The sequence below is a fragment of the Corvus moneduloides genome, chromosome 8 (assembly GCF_009650955.1).
Source record: "Corvus moneduloides isolate bCorMon1 chromosome 8, bCorMon1.pri, whole genome shotgun sequence".
Lineage (NCBI taxonomy): Eukaryota > Metazoa > Chordata > Aves > Passeriformes > Corvidae > Corvus > Corvus moneduloides.
Window position 1 is genome coordinate 635,677 of NC_045483.1, and position 22,347 is coordinate 658,023.

At 50.2% G+C, this 22,347-nt stretch overlaps 1 protein-coding gene across 27 annotated transcripts in view; it reads right to left on the reverse strand.

Moving 5' to 3' along the window:
- Positions 1–22,347, reverse strand: part of JAKMIP3 (Janus kinase and microtubule interacting protein 3) — a 52,865-nt gene that overhangs the window by 13,147 nt on the left and 17,371 nt on the right. For 16 of the 27 annotated variants that reach the window (XM_032116360.1, XM_032116358.1, XM_032116364.1 and 13 more), the window contains 10 exons: positions 17,249–17,401; positions 16,392–16,611; positions 14,779–15,276; positions 6,468–6,683; positions 4,754–4,873; positions 4,183–4,329; positions 3,641–3,772; positions 3,115–3,150; positions 2,001–2,060; positions 283–411 (listed from right to left, as the gene is read on the reverse strand). In XM_032116360.1, coding sequence (XP_031972251.1) covers positions 283–411; positions 2,001–2,060; positions 3,115–3,150; positions 3,641–3,772; positions 4,183–4,329; positions 4,754–4,873; positions 6,468–6,683; positions 14,779–15,276; positions 16,392–16,526 — 1,473 coding nt within the window. In that variant the 5' untranslated portion in view covers positions 16,527–16,611; positions 17,249–17,401. The remainder of the gene's footprint in view (positions 1–282; positions 412–2,000; positions 2,061–3,114; positions 3,151–3,640; positions 3,773–4,182; positions 4,330–4,753; positions 4,874–6,467; positions 6,684–14,778; positions 15,277–16,391; positions 16,612–17,248; positions 17,402–22,347) is intronic. The other 11 variants (XM_032116370.1, XM_032116367.1, XM_032116377.1 and 8 more) reach the window with 7 other exon arrangements.

Here is a 22,347-nt window from a genome sequence, read left to right on the forward strand (position 1 = left end):
AGACCTACAAACCTGCCGTAAATTTAACATTCTTAGGATATGACATTTCCAGCTTGGCTAGAAGTTGTGAAGTTACTGAAGACCTGAGATTTAGAGATACTGACCAATATGCACAGTACCAAATTGAACATAAATGTTTAATTTTCTGGTCCGAGGTGACAGAATGCTAGAACAATATGACAGAACAGAAATGGTAGATAGAAACGATGGAACGGACCAGGAATTTCCTTAAAAATCAGCAGCAAGGTTACAACCAAACCAAGAGAGATTTTTGAGGAGTACCTCTTCCAGGTCGTCTTCAGGAGTGCAGGGGGTCTGGTCAGTGCGGTCAGTTTGGTAGGAGATGGAGGAGCCATCGGACTCCAGGGAAGCCTCCTCGTCGTAGCCGTAGAACGTCTCCACCACCGGCTTCTGACGAAGAGGAGGGTCAGGGGCCCAGGGAGCGGCCCTGGCACCCACAGACACGGCACCCGGGGCCTGAACACGGGCACCCGCAGCGACCTCGGCTCCAGGGTGCTGGCAAGTCTCGCTCTGCTGCTCTTCGACAACTAGCCCAGTCCTTACATATGTATTTACAAAATCTTTCACCCCACCACAGAGCTCAAATGGGACCTAAAACTATCTGAATCCCTGAATGGCATATCTGTGAAACCTCCCAGGCTCTGCCTTTTTAAACACATTTTCCTTCAAGTTTCTCTATGGCTAAGCACCCTTTTTGAGTGTTCACCTCAACATGAGGTGAGAGCTGTGCACTGAAATGTCTTTTAATCCACTGTCATCACCAACGGTGTCCCTCCTGTCAGCACAACAACTTTCACATGAAAAGTTAGATCTTCGAAAAGTATTTTACTTGAAAACTTGAAGTTAATCACCACAGCAATGTGTCTATGGTTTGAAGAAATCCAGTTTCCCACTCAAAGGTGCTTTTTGTTTAAAAGAATGATGGTAAAGAAAGATTTACTTCAAATGCTTGAAAGTCAAAGACAACGCAAATCTAAAGATATTTTTAATTGATGATTTAAAAAAAACATATCTAGAGTCTGGCCTTTGGTTTTAATTTGCAGTGGCTAACTTTTGAAGGAAAATCACAGAATCCCAGAGTGTGGAAGGGACATCTTCCACTGTCCCAGGTTGCTCCAAGCCCTGTCCAACCTGGCCTTGGGCACTGCCAGGGATCCAGGGGCAGCCCCAGCTGCTCTGGGCACCCTGTGCCAGGGCCTGCCCACCCTCACAGGAAGGAATTTCTATCCCATATCCCATCTAACTCTGCCTGCTGGCAGTGGGAGGCCATTTCCCCTTGTCCTGGCAGCCCAGGCCCTTGTCCAAAGCCCCATCCAGCTTTCAGAGAGACAGAACGTGACTCCCTGGAAGGCCTGGATGTGATTTTCAGGATGACAGGAGTTATCTCCCATCGACCTCAATTAGTTATTCATAGATTCATTAGCTCCAGCCTCACTCTAATTCTTCAGCTGTGGATCACAGCATGCTGGTAGTCCCTTACATTAAACCTTACTGTGTCATTTTAGAGCTAATATTTACATTAACACCCTGCCAAGCCCTCATTAACCAGCACTCCCTTTTCCCGGAGCTCTAACCACTGCTTCTCTAACCAGCAATTTTCACATGTTACTAAACTCCATCATGAATTATTTACAGCATGCACATGTTTTCAGGCAGCACCATTAGAAGATCATTTGGAGATGTGTTAATTCATAAAATTTGTCTCCTCTTAAGACAACCACATCCCACCAAAGTCCCACAGGGTAAATGCAGAGCATGAAAAGGCTCAGAATGCTCGATGCAAACAAGTCCCCTGCCCCTCCCAGGTTTTTCCTGAATATCCCAATACAGTCTGTGAATGTCCTTGAACTACATCACCCAAGTTTAAGTTTAGGACCCAGCTGCAGACCCTTAAGGAGAGCCTTCCCATGGCCCTGAGGTGCTCTGAGCACCCCAGCACTGTCCATCAGCACGTCACCATAGAAGGTTTTGGTTTTTACCTTAGGAATTCTTGTCATTTTTTTCCTTTGCTTCCTGAACCTTAGCAGCTTATCACGTTCCTGCAAGAGTCAGAGATATGTGTTAGCTGTTTGCAGAGAGCAGTTATTTAAATTAACCATGTCAGTACAAGGAGCCATTGGGGAAGCAACAGACAGGAAGGTCACTGCTGGCCACTGTCCCACACTGTCACCAGTCCTGGGTTATTTACTCCCACACTTTCAGGTTTGCCACAGACAACTGGAAATTGCTCTTTATGTCCATGAAAATCAAACTAAAATAAAGCTGATTATAAGCTTTATACTGAGAGCTTGGGTGTCTCCTTGGAGCTGCTCCGTGGGTGACCATGGCAATGCAGGCTTCGCTCTGGCTCTGCTCCCGCCCCTGGCTCTGGTGCCTGTTGGTAGCTCTGGAAGGTGCCTCTGGAACTCTCACAGGGAAGAATTTCTTCCCCTTTATGGAGTTAGGTCGATTTTTTACAGTACTCAGAAAAAAGTCTCTGTTCTGGACTTGCAAAGCCCAAGACTGCAGAGAGGGAGGCTCCAAAGGGGAAACCCTCAGATCTTTCCTTTTACCTGCTTGGTACAAGGATGTGGTGACATTGTGGACACTGACAGTGTGCTGCTCCCACAGCCTGGTGGCCAATCCCAAAGCCAGCAGCAGTGGCCGAGGACAATCGAACACTCGTTGCTTGGCAATGGGAACAGCACATCCCATCAATACCCATCAGTGGTGTAACTCACAACAGCCCTGCTGATCACAGCGCAGGGATGGGGAGGGTACGGGCAGGGCTGAGCACACCCCAGTAGGGGTGACACAAAGCCAGGGGTAGCCAGAGTGAAAAAATGCAGTTCCAAGGTGACAGAGCTGTCCTGGAGATGAGGACACTCGCTCTCGGCCATCAGGGCAGGTGGTGGGATTAAAGCTTTCCTCTCCACTATCACTATGCTTTTCTCTGGTGAATAACTGCTGATAAAAAGTCTGCTCTGAGGAAATCCCTGTGTCAGCTCACTGCTGAACGCAGATGGAAGGGAGAATAAGTGTTATTGTACCCTGCCTGCCTTCCATGAACAGCAATTGAAAGCATACACAGACGAGGATGAAGTTCACTCTTACCATGACACTCTTCACATAGCCAGCTGTCTCCAGGGTCTAATGAAAAAGAATGAAATAATGTCAGTAAGTGGACAGGCTTAAAAAGAAAGGAAAGAAATAGAAGTTATTTTCTAGAGACGTATTATGATTTTGGTGTTTTCTGTTTCCAAGGATTGAGAACATGGTAACAAGGAAGCAAAACCCCAAGCCCAGGATTGTGGGCCACCCCCTGTACACAGGAACCTTTAGCCCCAGTGGTGTCTCCAGCTGAAGGAGCTCAGACACTTTCCCTCCCAGATCTGGCCACCAGCACATCTAAGGACATGGTTCTGCCATGGCAGGCCAGTGCAGATTGAGAGGGTTTTCCCAAACAGCACACCCCTATATTACTGCTAAGCACAGAAATGCCTGCCAGGTTCCCCTGCTGCCCACTGTGCCCACCAGCTCCCAGAGCCCAGTCAGCTCCCAGAACCTCGAGTACCCCTTCCTTGCTTCCTCTGCTCTTCCCTCGGTCACTCTCACGTGAGAACAGCAGCCTTCCACTTACCTTGGAGAGCTCATCAATGATGTTTTGCTGCTCAATAACTTGTAGTCTCAGGAAATCCACTTCTCTTTCTTCCTGGCTGTGGTCAAGGTCATTTAAGGAGCTTGGTCTCCTTATTGCTCCAGTTCTTTGCCTCTGGAACCCAAAAACCATAAGGCAGAGGAGGAAATGATCAGGAGGCTTTGCCAAAGGACTTGTCTAGCCCTTCCCTTTACAGCAAGGGATGCATCTCTCTAATGGTTGTCCTGGCAGCTCTCCTGCTCCCCTTTTGCTGAGCCTCACATCCGGGCTCCAAATGTGCCAGATGGTCCTGCTCCTCCAGCTGGAAAAAGGGGCAGAGTCACAAATCCAGATTTCCCAGGATTATGAGGTGAATCTGGCAGGAAAGTTGAAGGTGAATCATAGAATCACAGATTAGTTTGGGTTGGAAGGGACCTTGCCAGAATGTAAGTTTCCCATGGAACCTGCAAGTTTGGGCCGATGCCTGACTCCCTCAGCCCCATCAGCTCCACGTGCCACGTTCTCCCAGGGGCACACACACTCACCATCGCGATATTTTCCTGCGTCACAAATTTCAATTTATTTTCCATTCGACGTAAGGCATGTGACAACTCCTCATTCTTCCTACTGAGGCGTTTGTTTTTGTCCAAAATGGGCTTATACTGACTTTCTGCTTCTCTGAGACGTTTCAACTGAAAGACAAAGAGAAAAATAACACCTCTGGAGCTTTTTCATCAAATATATTAACTATTTTCTTTAATTATCACACTAGCAGTATTTTCTCCTGATACAAAGCAGACCTGATCAAAAACTCTTGGTATTTTCCATTGGGAAGAGAGCATTCCTACTTGAGGAGGTATTCTATCTGTGCAGCAAATGTTCAATGTGGGGAATGTATTTATTTTTAAAAAGAAATAAAAATAATCCGAGCTAATGCCATCTTAAAAATCCACTGCTGTACAAGCCAAGAGGGGAGTGACGTGGCGCAGCCCCGAACATGGAGCTGAGGAGGAGGCAGTCCCTCCTGCCAGGATTCCCAAACAGCACAGGAGCAAATGCCCAGGTGTTTCTGGGACAAGGCAGCACATCCCACGCCCTCGCCAGGGCTGCACTCACCAGCTCGTTCCTCTCCTCCGACAGCAGCGCGTTCCGGTCCTCCAGCTTCCGGATGATGCCGCTCAGCTCTGCGATTTTCAGCTGGAAGCGCCGGGCATCTTTTTCATCCAACTGCTGTTCCTAAAACAAAGATCAACTGCAAATAACTGTTCATAAGTGTACACGCAAGAGCACATTGACAAAGCTCAAACTTTTTCTTATCCCCAATGCAAACATTTTAAAATGTTATCGAGTAGAGGGTAACCCATGGAACCCAACTGACAATGGAAAGCTGCAGGATGAGACCAATGGAAAGTCAGGAGTGGAAATGTAACAAAGAATGCAAATGCAGAGGAATGTATATGCATATGTATATGTGTATGCATATGCAAATACAAAGTCACAAATGGGAAACTTGGAAACAGAACAGAAAATATCAAAACTGAAGGCCGTGTTCCAATGATGCCACTGTTGAACTGAGAGCTTCAGACACATCGCCCACTCTGAGGACTTGGTCATAAGAAACTGGTATTAAAATTACTGAATTACTGAATGGGGAAAATCCATGCAACTGTGCATTGAATAAGCTCTTCTGCCACTAAGCTGTGGCCCTTATGGGGTCCTGAAGGGTCACTTGTAAGGCCACAGGGCACTTATCTGAGTGAAAATGCTTAAATCAAATTAGAAATTAATAGAGATATAGGTAGATGTGTTCTTGTTCAGAATCAGAGAGGAGTTACAGCTACTGACAAACGTGACAGACTTTTCCCCTTCTCTACGACTTGTTCTGGTCTTTGGCAGAAGTTGAGTACAACTAGAAAGAGGCACTTTAGTGCCCACAGTGCTAGTGGCACTTTTGGAAGGTCTAGGGTTCCTCATTCAACAGGTGCAGGAGAGGCTTGGGCCAAAGAATAAAGTAGATTGGTTTGCTCAGGCATGTTTTACACTTGCACTGAGACAATCAAGGCTGTCGAAAAAGAAATCTTGATGAGGATCAGCAATGAGGACGACCTGCACAGTCAGAGGCACGAGGGCAGTTACCCGAGGGGTTTTCTGGGCAAAGGGAGGCCAAAGCAGGGAGGTGCCAGAGTTACATTGAAAAAGCCATTGTGGTGGGGTGACTCAAATCAAATGTTCTGGCTATTGCAGAGAATACACAGGAGAGCATAGGTTAGGAGGTCTTTGGTTCACTTTGTGTCCTGCTGACGGCGAGAGCGCTGAGCAGCAGGAAAGTGGTGCCCTGGGAGGCTGTGGGGTATCCCTGCTGCTCTGCACCAGCTGCCTTCCCCATTCCCTCTGGAACTGGCCTCGTACATCTGCTCCCCAAGCCCCCAGCTCGCGCCTCCGAGAGCTTGCACACAAACAGCACTTGGTGAGAAATGCATTTGCATCGTTTGTTGGCAGAATCGTGTCAAACTGTCAAACTAAGGCGGGTGGCTGAGCATGGTACAGTGAGGAAAAGGAGAGAAAGAACAGAAGAATTTCACCCTGCTGACAAAACCAAACCAAACCGACCGGGAAACAAAACGACAGAAAGCAAAAGCTCTCCCATGGCGAGGTTTGATTGGAAATCTCAACGGTTTGGGCACGATAAAAACGAGAGCAGGGAGCGGGTGCCTCGGGGCTCCCCTGCACAGCCATGGGACAGCTCTTGCTCCAGGGTGCACTCATCAAGATTCTGTCACTTGGTGCCATTTGGTCGCTCGTTTAGGTGAAACCACGTGAAAGTGCTTACGGGGCTTCCCGAATGATCTGAAGCGTCTCCTGCACCACTTGCATAAGGAAGTTCCCGCTTGGGGCTGCTCAGATGCCGGTCAGACTCTTTGAGCTGGGACAGTTGTTCATCTAAAGCCTCTTTTTGGAGCTGCAGTCTCTGAGCATGCCCGGCTCGCACCCCTAACTCTCTCTCCAGCACGAAGACTGCTCTGTCCTTAAACTTAATCTCCTCCATCTACAAGGAGAACAGAACACAATCACACAGGCGGCACGGCAGCAGCGGCCCGGCAGCCCCCGGAGCACCCACGGCCGCGGACACGGGCAGCGAACGCCGGCTGCGCCGCTTCAGCAGCGCTGCCCTCGTCCCCGGGCCGCACAGCACGAAACCTCTCCTTCAGCAGGCAGTTTGGCACTGAAATGATTGGGAAATAGCCTGCAATCTTATCACCATTTCAGAATACCGTGAAAAAAATTAGAACTTGACATTCACATCACGCTTTGATTGGTTCACTCAAACACTTTAATGATTCGACGGCATTTTGCTTGGATGTCACCTTTGGAAAATTTGGATTAATAATTTTTAAAGAAAAATATTGAAACCTCAGTATCCTTTAAATTTTCAAAATTCCTAGAAGAAATGTGAAATTTTAAAAATTCTTCTTTCCAAAAGTCTCCTGTGTGAGCAATTCCCTTTCCATGAGAGGTTTTACTTATACATAATAAACATTATGCAAAACCAAGAAGTGCTTCAACAACAAATTGTCCAGAGACCTCTAACTCTTCTTCCCTGTTTCCTGTGCCAAGGGCCTGTGCACCTCCCGTGGGACCAGCCAGGATCCCAGCCCTGGAGTCTGGCTGGAGTTCACAAGGGTGGTTGAGCCCTTCATGGTCAAGAAGATCACTGATCCCAGCCCAGCTGGCCCGGGGTGCTGCACACCCTGCACTGGGATCTCGGGCTCTGCCTGGCTGGACCCACACAGGCACATCATCCACAGCTGCAGAACTGATTACACCCACACGCCATGTGTGGTGCAGACGTGGATTCCACAGACAGGCAGACATCACATCCATCCCCTCGGGTGTCTGTGAGCTGCTTTCAGACACCAGAAACACAAGATTTTTGCCATTGGTTTTTGAGACATTAGACACTTCATTTCAATGATCAGTTTTTAAACTGGTAATAAATAAGCTTCAAGCTGGCCTGCTTCAAATAAGAACATTTTGCCTTCTAAGAGCTGCATTAATACTTTTATCTCTGCTTTATCTGTAAACCTGGAAAAAAATGACACTGGGAATCAAGAATCACTCCAAGGACTTTGTTTCCAGTAAATGCCAATGTGGCCCACCCAGGGCAGGTGCTGGCAGGTCACACGGGTATAAGGAAAGCAAAATGGAGCAAATGAAAGGTATTTTGGGTGGCATTGACTAAAGATCCTTTCAACAATGTCCATGAAGGCAGCGTCTGCTGACTTTGAATGAAACAAAGACGTAGATGCTCCTGAGCACCTGAGGTCTTTCTGCTAAATGCCTAATGAGAAGAAACCAAAATGGATGTACAGATGAAAAGATAACACATCATCAAATGATTATTTGTTTAAAATAAGCAGAATATTGGACAGTTGATTCCTATTTACATGGAAACAAAGACACATTACAACAAAGGCAACACATGAAATTGGGAGGAACAAAGAGACGAGAAAACACAAAACATTTCACAGCATTTCACTAATGGTTTGTTTTCCAGAAAAAAAAAATCCCTAAACATAACCTTCATGAACCACAAGGAAATATCAGCATTGACATCTTCCTCCAGCTGAGTAAATTCCCATACATGAAACACGCACAAGTTTGGTGCCTGCAGCTTGCTGTTAGACACAGACAGTGCAGAAACAGCGCAAATGGAAGGGAGCATCTCTGGAAAGACGTCCCTCAGCACCGAATGAAAGGAAGCAAAGGCAAGGCCACGGGGCCCACAGAACTCACGGGCAGCGGTGCGGGTCCGCAGGCGTGCAGCTGTACCGGGCTGGGCTGGGCTGGGCTGGGCTGGGCTGGGGCTGGGCTGGGCTGGGCTGTGCTGGGCTGGGGCTGGGCTGTACTAGTGCTGGGCTGGGCTGTACCGGGCTGGGCTGGGCTGGGCTGTACCGGGCTGGGCTGGGCTGTGCTGGGCTGTGCTGTACTAGTGCTGTGCTGAGCTGTGCTGTACCGGGCTGTGCTGAGCTGTGCTGTGCTGTGCTGTACCGGGCTGGGCTGGGCTGGGCTGGGCTGGGCTGTGCTGTGCTGGGCTGGGCTGTGCTGGGCTGTACCGGGCTGGGCTGGGCTGGGCTGGGCTGTGCTGTGCTGTGCTGTGCTGTGCTGGGCTGTACCGGGCTGGGCTGGGCTGGGCTGTGCTGTGCTGGGCTGGGCTGTACCGGGCTGTGCTGTGCTGTGCTGGGCTGGGCTGGGCTGTACCGGGCTGGGCTGGGCTGGGGCTGGGCTGGGCTGGGCTGGGCTGGGCTGGGCTGGGCTGTACCGGGCTGGGCTGGGCTGGGCTGTGCTGTGCTGGGCTGGGCTGTACCGGGCTGGGCTGGGCTGTGCTGTGCTGTGCTGGGCTGTGCTGTACTAGTGCTGGGCTGTGCTGTGCTGGGCTGGGCTGGGCTGGGCTGGGATGGGCTGTACCGGGCTGGGCTGGGCTGGGGCTGGGCTGGGCTGGGGCTGGGCTGGGCTGGGCTGGGCTGGGCTGGGCTGGGCTGGGCTGTACCGGGCTGGGCTGGGCTGGGGCTGGGCTGTACTAGTGCTGGGCTGGGCTGTGCTGGGCTGGGCTGTGCTGGGCTGTACTAGTGCTGTGCTGTACTAGTGCTGGGCTGTGCTGTGCTGTACTAGTGCTGGGCTGTGCTGGGCTGTGCTGGGCTGGGCTGGGCTGTGCTGGGCTGGGCTGTGCTGGGCTGGGCTGGGCTGGGCTGTGCTGTGGTGGGCTGGGCTGTGCTGGGCTGAGCTGTGCTGTGCTGTACCGGGCTGAGCTGTGCTGTGCTGTACCGGGCTGAGCTGTGCTGTGCTGTACCGGGCTGGGCTGGGCTGGGCTGGGCTGGGCTGGGCTGGGCTGTGCTGTGCTGTGCTGGGCTGGGCTGTACCGGGCTGGGCTGGGCTGTACTAGTGCTGGGCTGTGCTGTGCTGGGCTGGGCTGTGCTGGGCTGTGCTGGGCTGTGCTGTACTAGTGCTGGGCTGGGCTGTGCTGTGCTGTGCTGTGCTGGGCTGTGCTGTACTAGTGCTGGGCTGTGCTGGGCTGTGCTGGGCTGTGCTGGGCTGGGCTGTGCTGTGCTGGGCTGTGCTGGGCTGTGCTGTGCTGTGCTGAGCTGTGCTGTGCTGGGCTGGGCTGTGCTGGGCTGTGCTGAGCTGTATTAGTGCTGTGCTGGGCTGGGCTGTGCTGTGCTGGGCTGTGCTGTGCTGTGCTGGGCTGTGCTGGGCTGTGCTGTGCTGGGCTGGGCTGGGCTGGGCTGTGCTGTACTAGTGCTGTGCTCTGCTGGGCTGGGCTGTGCTGTGCTGTGCTGGGCTGGGCTGGGCTGTGCTGTGCTGTGCTGTGCTGTGCTGGGCTGTGCTGTGCTGTACTAGTGCTGTGCTGGGCTGGGCTGGGCTGTGCTGGGCTGTGCTGTACTAGTGCTGGGCTGGGCTGTGCTGTGCTGTGCTGGGCTGTGCTGTGCTGTGCTGTACTAGTGCTGTGCTGGGCTGTGCTGTGCTGTACTGTACTAGTGCTGGGCTGTGCTGGGCTGTGCTGTACTAGTGCTGTGCTGTGCTGTGCTGTACTAGTGCTGGGCTGTGCTGGGCTCTGGCTCCTCTCCTGCTCCCACCCTGCCTGGTGGCTCCGGAGCTGGCGAAGGGGCGGCAGCGCAGGAGCATCCAACCACCTGCCAGACGCCCCGCTGCCATTCCAGAGCTGGGATGAATATTTATGTGTCTGCTCATTCGAAAGCAGCCCCGAGCACGGCTGGTGCCAATTACAGGAACAGCAGCCCGTGCAGAGGGAGATGGGCTGCTCCCTCCTGCGCTCCCGGGGCAGCGCCCGCAGGTCCCACACGCAGGCGGCTTTGAGCCGTGACTCTTTTTAAAGTTATTATTTCCATCCTGATTCAAATCCAAAGTGTAGGGTCCTGGTTGGAACACCTCTCCCGGCAGTGTTTCTGGGGCCTTTGCAAGTTGCCAAATGCTGCCAAAAATGGCCTTTGAAGCTGCCGGTGCCTGGCATCAAAGGCAGTCCCCCAGGAGGAGAATCCCCGTCCGATGGAGCTGCTCCACGGCACACACAGCTCCCATGGTCTGAGCTGGCAGCCAGCACATGTGAGGAGACCTGTCCCCGCCTCGATGGGACTGCCAGGGAGCTGCGAGCCGGCTGATGAGGTGCCCTGGTGAGAGCAGACAGGGCGGCCCTGGGGTGTGACGCCCCTGAGAGAGGGGTTCGGGCACAGGGGACACATGCCCTGCTCGTTCACCCTCCCTCTCCAGAGACAAACCCCACTGCCTCCCTGTCCTGGGGTACCTGACACCCAGCAGCAGCACCAGATTGCCTCAGAGTCACAGAAGGTTTGGGTTGGGAGGGACTTGGAAGCTCACCTTGGTCCAGCGCCAGGGTAACCATCCAGTGCCACTTGTAAATGCCATGGATGAAGCATGGGGTGTCCCAGACCTCCTGCTGGAGGCAGAAACTGCATGTCCAGTGCCAACAGCTTCCAAGCTCTCCCAGAGGCCACGAGGCCCCAGCCCAAGCCCTGTGTTAGCTGTGTTGTAGTACAACAACAACGATAACATTACAGTCCAGAAAAGAGTAACTCCTTGTTTAGGTCCACAGAGAAAAATGTTTGTAAAACCTGGCCTGTGAGACACCAAAGGAATCACTCAGAATGAGGAGGTTTCCTGACCCTCCTAAGCATAGGAGTAATGTTGTCTGGCTTTTATATACAACAAAATCCTTCAGCCCAGGTTTAGTTGGAAGAAATACTGTTGTAAATGAGGGTCAAACCACAAATGACTAAAAAAATCCACAGGTGGAAAAAGGAAGGATTCACCCTGAATGCGTGCTGAGCCACCTCTATAATCCCAGATATGGGGGTTTCTCACCACATGAGGGAATCAAAAGGAGAAGATAAAGACTAAGTCAATCACCAATAAAATTAAAATTTAAAAAGTCAGCTTCCTACCCTTTCTTCTGATCCCACCCTTTACATCAGACATCTTCACTAATTTACCACTGTCTGGCAGAGAGCTCAGGGTCTCTGAGAACACAGATGTTCAGAATGGTGCTCAAAACCTTGATCCCCTCTGGCTGTGGGGTGGCATTGCCATGAGGAAGCCATGAAGCTCTCCATGTCCAGTGGTCTCACAGAGCGATTGGTGCAGGTTATTAAAGCTTTTGCTACTCGTAATCAACTAAAATTTATCTAGATTGAAAATAACCACTCCCCAGGCTCTAACAAATCTAATTTCCTCACTTTTCTTGATTTCTCAGTCCCCTGATAAAGGAGACAGGAGTGAGGAGGCTGCAGTGGCCATGGCTGCGCAGAACTTCTTCCTGACCAACCCAGAGTTAATTAAAGTTTAAATGCTCTTCACCACATTGAATTTTGGTCCCCACTTAGCAAGCATCAAGGCCAGTTAAGCTTGGGGAACACCCCTGGCCTTTCCCTGCTTCCCCTGGCTGTGCACACACTAAGCAGGGAGTGCTCCTGCCCATACAAATGTAATTAAACACAGCCGTGCAGTATTTTAAGGCAGTTTAAAATGCACAAATTGAAATTTAAAAACGGTTGACTAAAATTAGAAATTCTCTCCAAAGGAGGCCGTTGCCACACGTACTCGTTACCATCTGCAAGGGGATTTCATCTGCTGCAGTCCCACTGCTGAGGTTGTGAGCCAGGGACAGCTGAACTGGGTTAGTTGAACGTCACACAGACTGTACAGACACAATCGGCACGAGCCATGTGTGCCAGCACAGCACACGGGCCCGGAACAGCCTGAGCACATACTCTGAAAAACACATTATTCCCTTTCCTGGGCTGCCCACAGTGCTGGAAGATGCTCAGCCCTGCTCCGTGGGAATGGGCCGAAGCCATTGGCATCCACCCTGGCCCTGGAAATAACTACAGTGAAGAGCTGGGGGCTTTATTTGGTCAATACTCAGAATCACAGACCCTCGAGTCCAAGCTCTGCCCCATCCCCACCTTGTCCCCAGCCCAGAGCCCTGAGTGCCACCTTCAGGAATTCCTTCAACACCTCCAGGGGTGGGGACTCCAAACCTCCCTGGGCAGCCCCTGCCAATGCCTGGTCACCCTTTCCATGAAGAAATTCCTCCTGATGTCCAGCCTGACCCTCCCCTGGCACAGTCTGAGGCTGTTTCCTCTCATCCTGTCACAGATTGCCAGTCAATGTAAGCACAAAAAATGCCCATAAGCTGTGTCAGTGAATTCCTGATTCTGTTACCAGGGCACTGCACAGCCTTTCCTCCCAGACATCAGAGCCCTCCCCACAAGGTGCCAGGAGCCACCAGCTCCCACCAAAATAACTGATGGGGGAGTCCATGGAGCTGAGAGTACTTGAAGCCACCCAGGAAGCACTCAGGGCTTGGTAAAATCATGGCATCAGGTAATTTCATTGGTGCAATGAGCCAATCTGATTCTTTCAAGCAGGAACTTTTAAAAAGTTTGATTTTCAAAGGCAATTTAGAAAACATCTCGTCAAACCACTCTGCTCCCTATAACTAAGACCATATTTATTTTACATCTTCTACATTAGAGGCCATTAGTGGGGACTTTCCATGTGATGCAGCAAGTTTATTTAGGATGTCCATTAGCCCCCCATTCACTGTGATGTATGAAATCAATGCATCAGTGATGTATGGTTAGAGAAGAAGGTACTTACACTGCAGGATATTTGAACAGCATCAATAGATCAGTTGGTTATAAATTATTTTAATATCCTCTTCATAAAAATAAAATAACCTATGAAAAAACCTTAATAACCTGAAGTGTGAGAGAAGAGGCAGCTAAATAAAGGTCGGGGACACTCCACTGCTGGTGTGTCAGTCCCTGCAGGCCCTTTGGCTGTCTGGGCTCAGGTGATGCTGTACCAACATCCTACCAGGGGAGGAGGTTCTGCAGGTGGTCTCTGTAGCATGGTCACACTGCCAGCCTTTGATTTGGGGCCAGGCTGCAAGCTCTTTGGGTATTAAAAAATTTTTTTTTAGGATTTGGATAACAGCTGAGGGTTAATGACGTAAAAGAGTCCTGGATGGGTTTGTACCGGGACACTGAGGGCTGTAAAGCAGCATGGCAAACACAGAACAATGGTGACATCACATAAATACTGAGACAAGACCCAAAACACACATCATGAGAGCAAGGATGTGTCCCCATGTCCCTGGGAAAGGCAGCAGCAGCTCAGGGATACACTCCCTGCACTCAGGAGCGTGGATCACAGGGCAAGGTCTGAGAGAGCAGCAGACAATAAACCCCCGAGCCCCAGAAGGTGCTGCTGGCCTGCCAGGCTCTGGTGCAAAGGCTTCCCTGGGAGGGAGCTCCCTCCCATGGGGAGTTCCCCCCTTTTCCAAGCACCACGATCCTTTCCAACCTCCCCAACCATTTCCCACACGCGCCAGAGGAAAACTCCAAAGCCAGAGGTGTGAAGCTCTTGCCTTTGGGACTGGAGCTGCTGCACCTGAGGATTGTATGTTGGATTAGGTGAGGGCAGGCTGAGCAGCCACGCACAAAGGGTCCCTGAGGGTCAGGTGAGCAGGGCCAGGTGAGATCCCAGTGACCTGCTCAGGTGGGAGCCTGCGGAGTCTCCGCTCGTGGGACCACCAGAGGAGCTGAACCAGCCCCTGTCCTGGGGAAGACCACCAGGTATGGAGAGGAATTCCCCCTGAATGCCCTGCTGTGTGTGTAGGACTGAGGGGTGCAGAAAAAGAGCATTTGGGACTGTGTAAGCCTCACTGTGAGAGGAGGAGGAGCTCACAGGAGTAGCAAAAGCAGGGAAAGGGAGGGACCAAGGTGGATCAGGAAGGAATGCTTGGTGAGGAAATAGAGACATAACCCAAGAAACTTAACTGTTGAAGCATTCCCCTGACCAGCCAGGAACCCGAGGGCTCTTCCTGATACCTTCAGTGTGAACAACATTAACAGGCTCTGACACGGATCAAGAAGTTTCTTACAAAACATCCTAAAAAACCAGTTTCCCTCTGCTAGTAAATGTAAAACAGACCTGGAGCAAGCCCCAAAGTGTCAACACCCATCCTTATCCACTGAGCTGAGTCCAGCACCGATCATGTCCTAGCAACAGCATAAGTTACAGCAGCAGAGAGCGACACGTACCAGTCTGCGAATTTCCCTCTCGCACTCCCTCTTGATCCTGGTGATCTCCTCCTGGTGCAGGTGATACACACTCCTTATCTCCGCTGCTTTGATTTTGTCAGCTTGGATGACCATAGTGAGAGCCTCCTCCACTTGTTTCTTAGCCCCCTTCAGCTCGGAAATTTCTTGCTGCATTTTGATTTTCTCCACCTCAAAGCCCTTCTTGGCCTCCTCCTTGGCCTCGGTGAGCAGCACCGTTTTCACCTTGTCCGGGGCCCCGTCGCGCACGGCGTTGAGCAGGGTCTGTAGTCTCTGGATTTCGTTATCTTTAATTTTAATTACTCTGAGTAGTTCAGCTTCGTGCTGTCTCAGAAGTGTTTCTCGAACAGCTTGGAGCTCTTTCATTTTGTCTTCATGAAGTTTGACTTTGAGCTCTGTGACCACCACTGTACTTTTATGCTGTTCGTGCTCCTTGATCTGCTTCACTTCCTGATTCTTCTCCCTTTCCAACTTGCTGACCTATAAGGAAAATAAAAAATTACAGTATTTTCAATCAACCAAACAATGAATACATATCATAATATTATTTTTAAATGGTGCAGGTGACTTTACAGTATTACACCTCAATGCTGGTATGCCTGTGTCTACAAACTGGTGGTAGCAAAGACCTTTCTTTCACTGCAGGCTTGTGTTTAATACACATTTAGGAGCCAGTCAATACCTTGTGAGTAAGTCTGAGTCCTTACTTAATTCTGCAGAAGCTCTCACAGCACATTCCCCCCAAAATATGGGAAAATGAGATGCCAAGCCGTCGCTTTGGCACGCTCAGGCATGCAGACCAAACCTGCACATGTGTAGGCAAGCTCCTGTGAAGCTCCTGTGCAAGCTCCTGTGAAGCCCCAAACAGCTGCATTTTACCAGATGCTTTTTAAGCAATGAATTATTCAGCAGAGATAACTGATTATACCTGACCACACAAGGCTCAAATGATGTTTCAGTTTTAAACCATGCCATAAACCCTAGAGAAGCCATGGCCAGAAGTGGCTGTGAAGGACAGAGAGAAGGAAAACCAAGTCCTCAGCCTTAAAGCTGCAAATGCTGCTTCACAGCAAAAGGATTAACAGATGTTCTATTTATATGTACGTGTGTGTTGGATTCATAGTCTAAAATGCCTAATAATGATGCAAATTAATGGGAAAATGCAGACTATCATTGTGTCCCTGCATGCTAACACATTTCTATTCTGGAACCGAAAACACCCTGAAGTTTATCAGTGGAAACTGATTCGGGGAATTAGGGAAAAGCAAATGAATGTTCCGTGCTCTTGCTGAGAAGTGATCTGGGGGCAAGAGCTGGAAACGCTTCGAGCTGAGGCTCCAGCCCCATCAGCTGTCCCTCTCCCAAAGGCTCAGGGAGAAGCTGTGTCTCCTTGGAATCTGGGAATTAGCACAGGAGGCAGAGCTGAGATCTAGTATTGTACGTGTGGGTAAGCAGCCGGTTTGAAGGAGTTTGAGCTCAAAATCCAAATGAAATTAGTACAAAAGGGAAAGAGAAGAATCACCAAAGAGAATTTTGGCATTTCTGAACTTCCTGAATAGCACCAAATTGCACTCAAAGGAAGGGAAGCTGCCCACCTTACTCTTCTCCTGCTGCAGCTCGATCTGGATGTCGGTGAGCTTGGCCCTGAGCTCCTCATTGGCAGCCTGCAGGGCGGCCAAGGCGTCGGGCTTGTCCCCCCTGGCGCGGCTGCTGGAGCCCCTCTTGGCCATGGTGAGGCCGCGGCAGGGAGGGCCCCAGCCCGGCCCCGCTCGCTCCGGCTGCTCCGCGCCCGCCGCGCTCTACATCTTCTGCGGCCTGTAGGGAGGGACAGCACAGCCACACACCCTGTCAGCGCGGGGGGCACACCACCCCCAGCCCTCCCAGGAGCACGAGGTACGTGTCAGCAGCCGAAGGGGCGGGATTCCCTGCACTAAGTGTGGAATCACAGCTTGCTTTGGGTTGGAAAAGTCCCCTAAGACCATTAAGTCCAACCGTTCCCCCAACACCACCAGTGACCCATATCCCCAAGTGCCACATCCACATGGTTAGTAAATCCCTCCAGGGATGGGAACTTCACATCTGCCCTGGGCAGCTGTGCCAGGGCTGGACAGACCTTTCCATGGAGAAGTTTTGCCCAAGATCCAACCCGAACCTCCACTGATGCAGCTGTTTCCTCTTGTCCCGTCCCTTGTTCCCTGGGAGCAGAGCCTGACGCCCCTGGCTGCACCCTCCTGCCAGGCAGTGTCCCATCCCTTCATCTGCACTGGGATTCACACAGTGCAGAGGATGTGGGTGTTCAGGAGGGACATCCACGCACCAGCCCCTGGCACTGCCACAGCTCGGAGACAACAAGCGCTGGGAAGACTGTTTTCATAGAATCATGGAACCATGGAATCACAGGATGGTCATGCTACAAAATTCCATTGCTCAAATTTGGGGAAATATTTCCCACCTTTTTAATACTAATCCTGTTAACGTGGGCAGCAATGTTCTTGGCCGATGACCTTCAGTGCCTCGGTCTGTCCCTCATGACTCGCGGTCAAACCACAGCGGAGGCACCGTCCCCTGTCCGGGCACGGGGATGGGGCTTAACAGGTCAGGGCAGCTGCAATGAGAGAGTAACAATAAATGGTAACAGCAAAATAGCAACAAAACCAACCTCCACAACAACATTGTAATAAAAAATAGCCTGGTTTGAATTCTAAGAGCAAAAGCCTGAACCTATCAGGGAGTGAAGAGCCGAGAGAGGCAGCTGCTCTGGGGATATAAAAATGGGATATGGAGCTGGGACAGTGCTCAGAGCATCTGGGAGAGGGGCTGGAGTTTGGGAGGGCAGAGCTGCTGAGAGTCACTACACATCTGCATTGGCTCAGAGGGAGAGGGGGGAGGCTGAGACTTAGAGAAACAAGTGGGAGAATAAAATAACATTCCTGGTATTAACTGTCCAAACCAAGGTGGTACAAACAGTCTCAGTTCTGCTGTTTCTCAGGCTGGTGCCTGAGTCTGTAGCCTGGAAGTTTCTATAAAAAGAAACGTTTGGTTGGGCAAAGAAATAGAAATAAATTAAACTTTAAAGATATTGCCTGAAAAATCTATAATGAGTAGATGTTCTTTGCATTTAAGATTCTTGCTGCTTTGTGCAGGCAGACACAACACAGCAATGGAGGTTTAAAACTCTCTTTCTTTATTGATAAAAAATGGGGCAGCACGTAGCCACAGGCACAGAGTTCTACCTGCTGCAACGAATGAGGCCTTTGTGCACATTACAATTATTTTCTTAGAGGATTTCCTCCAAAGGCAGAGGCAGCAGTGAGCCAGGTTAGTTCACAATCTGAGGAAACGAGAAGCAACAACCAACAAGCTTTAACCACTTCCACATGAATGGCAGACAAATCATAATTTGAATGGTACAAGGATTTGAGAGAGTAATTGCTCACAGGATTCTTTTTGACAGACGAGGGCTGTGAGAATTTACATTTGTGTGCTGACAGAAAAGAAAACTCAGGAGCTGGTACTGTGGAGCAGAGTTCACTTGGTGGGAATTCTGTCTGAGGTCAATTTGTAGAACCACATATCCTGATACTTACGGTGCTGCAGCTTTTTAATTTTCTTTAAAATGTTACGAAGGTTAATGGTATGAATTGACACATTTCATGCCAAGCATCTGCTTGGATCATCGAAATCCAACTCCTGGCCCTGCACAGATAGTCCAAGAATGACCACCCTGCCCACTAAACCACATCACAGACGTGCAGCCCTCCTTTGAGGAGTGAAGGGAAGGAGCCTGTGGAGGTGGAGCCTTCCCTTCTGGACACCAGTGGGGAGGTGAGCACTGGTGAAGAAGTGGCAGTGCCCGTGTGTGATGCTGCAGCCAGGTCTGATGCTGGAGAGAGCAGAGCTCAGCCCCTGGCAGCTGCCCCAGCGAGCAGAGATGTTGTTATTGCCAGGATAAGGATGGAAATAGGACTGACAGAGAAAGGCAGCTCCAGTGCCAACCATGACCCTGTGTGTGTGCACGGGGACAAGTGTCATTGTTGGAGCCATGAAAGTGGTCGTTTGTGCTCACAGAAGTGTGGCCCTGCAGCAGGAGCAGCCGTGTCTGTTGGAGCACGCCCCGCGCAGAGAAGCCAGCTGGGACCCGGGGCCAAATGCCAGGCCAGGCTTGAAAGAATAGTTATCACAAATACTGGGAGAAAAACAGGCCATAAAAACGTTCCCAAGCCAGCACCACTGTCCTGATACAGAGGCAGCCAGGAGGTGCCTCATCCCGGGCTGAGGGAACACAGAGCTGCTGCTCCCAGGGCTCTGCTCGGACATCGGGGGACACACGAGGACCTCGGGAGCCAACGCCGAGGTGCCAGCACTGAGCACAGACCCTCAACAAGCCCCGTCCCTACAGGGAACAGAGCAGCTCCCTGGCACCCCCTCCCCACAGCACCGGGCACAGGAGACATTCCCTGGAAAACCAGTCACCTGCCTTTGGATTTCTCCTTTATTTTTCCAAGGAGTTATACAGAAGGGGCAGCTATCAGACACATCACCTTAAGAGAACAGAAAGGTCATCGTATTTTTGATGCTGGGAGAATAGATTAAGCATCTGATTCCTGGCATGTTTGATATTGAAAACAGCATCAATAATGCATCAGAGCTGCCTTGAGCAGGGCTCAGCGCTCCCTTTGCCTCCTGACTTGCAATTCAGACATCAAGACTAATTGGGAAGTGTGTTTTCTAGGTAGTAGTTGCTGAAATGAATGTTTCACCATGCTTAAAAATAAGCGAATTAATCCCTACCCAAGGTACCAATATTTGAAAGCAGAACACTGATCTTACAAATACGGAACATTTCCAACATCTGCCACAGCCCTGTGAGCACTGGTGTTCTCTATTTTTGACAAATTGTTCTGATGAATTAGTTTAAACAAACCTTTTTGAGCCTCTGGTGCACCTCAAAATATTATAATAGAAAGAAAACATAATATTGTCCATGGCTGAGTTCCCACTTCCTCATATGTCTATGTTCCATTTAGGATTGCACCAGCCTATAGATCTGAATGCAAGAAAATGAGTTTTCCTCTGAAAAGGAATTTCACGCTAAGCCAAAGCAATCATCTCCCATGCTGGAGTTGTGCTTTGGGCTTTATCCATATAAACATTTGTCACAACAGTGCATCGCTCACTCAGCTGCAACATGAGAAGAAAACCTGTTGGAAATTACATGGGAAAAGGAGTGAGCAGGTAGCTGAGATCAAGAAGCAATGGCCAAGATATGTACTGTCCTGCACACAGGGCTGTGCTGTGCATTTCCTTCACACACAGAACCATAGAATCCAATCCCGGGATCTCTGAGGTTGGAAAAGCCCCCCAGGATCATCGAGTCCAGCCTGTGCCCCATCCCCACCTTGTCCCCAGCCCAGAGCCCTGAGTGCCACCTCCAGGAATTCCCTGGACACCTCCAGGGATGGGCACCCCAAGCCTCCCTGGGCAGCCCCTGCCAAGGCCTGAGCTCCCTTTCCATGGGGAAATTCCTGCTGCTGTCCACCCTGAGCCTCCCCTGGCCCAGCCTGAGGCCGTTCCCTCTCCTCCTGTCCCTGTTCCCTGGCAGCAGAGCCCGACCCCCCCGGCTGCCCCCTCCTGTCAGGGACTTGTGCAGAGCCACAAGGTCCCCCCTGAGCCTCCTTTGCTCCAGGCTGAGCCCCTTTCCAGCTCCCTCAGCCGCTCCTGGGGCTCCAGCCCCTTCCCAGCTCCGTTCCCTGCCCTGGACATTCTATGAGGTTTTTCTCTGTTCTGTTTAGATTGAGACTAATCTGATAAAATTCTTTTTTAAAAATATACAAGCAACATGGGTAACTCAACCCAGACGTCCAGAGAGGCACATCTGACTTGTCCATGCTTTTGCTGAGGAAGTTGCTGGCTCCCCACACCCCATTACCTACGGTTGGCTGGTGTAGAGCAAGTCACCACTTCCATAAGGGAAATAAATAACCAACCAGCGCTTCCCAGCGTGAAGCAAGCTCTGAAACCTATCTTTGATGAAATAATATCTGCTTTAAATTCAAAATAATTCTGCCCCTCACACCCCAACCCTGACATCCAGTAGAGCTCCTGCAGATGGAAGTCTAGCCCAAGTTTTGCCATGGATTAGATCAATTCCAGCAGCAGCTGTAACAGACACATGTCAAATCCCGACTGACCTGAATTTTTCCTCAAGAGATTAATCCTTCCACCGTTGTTGGCTTTAACTCATCGATGGGTGGATCATGTCCTTTGTAAGCTCTACATTTGCAGCTTCCAGACTCCTCTACACAGACTCACCTTGTGTGTGAAGTCACCTGTTTGTGCCACACCCACGGATCGAAATTCCATCCTCTTGTTTCTCATTGTAAGTTTTGCACAGGTTTTTTCTGGGTTTTCTTTGAAGTGCAAAACATAGTTGGGTGTCAATTATGAAGCTAATTATGGTTTATAGGGAATGGCTGGAGCTGGGCCAGGGCAGGCTCAGGCTGAGAGCAGGGAAAGGTTCTTCCCCAGAGGGTGCTGGGCACTGCCCAGGCTCCCCAGGGAATGGGCACAGCCCCGAGGCTGCCAGAGCTCCAGGAGCGTTTGGACAGCGCTGCCAGGGATGCCCAGGCTGGGGCTGTTGGGGGGTCTGGGCAGGGATAGGGGCTGGAATGGATGATCCCTGTGGGTCCCTTCCAGCTCAGGACTGCTCTGAATTGCAGTACTGGCAGACACAATTGCTGCTAAATCCCAACAGGTACCTGTTTAATTGTACAACTCTTATGGCTAATTTGCAGAACAAGCAATAATTAATTAAAAACAGGTGAGTAGGTAGGAAAGTAATTTCTCCTTTTTCTCAGATAACCCCCAGTATTTAAGGTAAAAAAATCCACTGGAGTTTCTGCAATAAACTCCAATAACACACCTATCCAAATTATCCGTTGAACGGGAGCAACTCAGCATAATTTGGGGAGGACTATTAGTGAGGAATATATTTTAGATTTAATTCCATGAGTTTAATAGTGTGTCACTGTGTTATCCTGCTCACAAACAAGCTGTTAGAGCAATGCCATCCCTTCTTCCAAGGAATTCATGCCTGTATAATTAACTAAATCAACTGTAACACAGATGGCATCGCACGGTCCAAAAGCACTTGATGGCAACATTTTAAGCATGTTATTAACATCCCTAAATAACTATTTAATGCTACCTCTCCAACCCTCTTCGGCACCAACACACAACACAGCTGGATTTGAGGATGGAAAAGGCAGTATTTAATTGCTACACTCTTATAAAAGATTTACAGTTCTTGGATTTATTCAATTTATAAATGAGCTTGAAAAATAGCAGACTCAACAGTGGCAACAAAACCACTGTGCTTTGGATTTCAGAATTAAGGTTAATTTCCAGACTGACTCATCATCATTAAATTCAGCTGTGAGGAACTGGACAGCAGGACTGATGGGATCATCATCCCATCCCACTGATGGGAGCAGGAACCTTTCTTTAGGCTAGACAGATAGAGCAGGACTATCCAGAAATTACACTCCTATT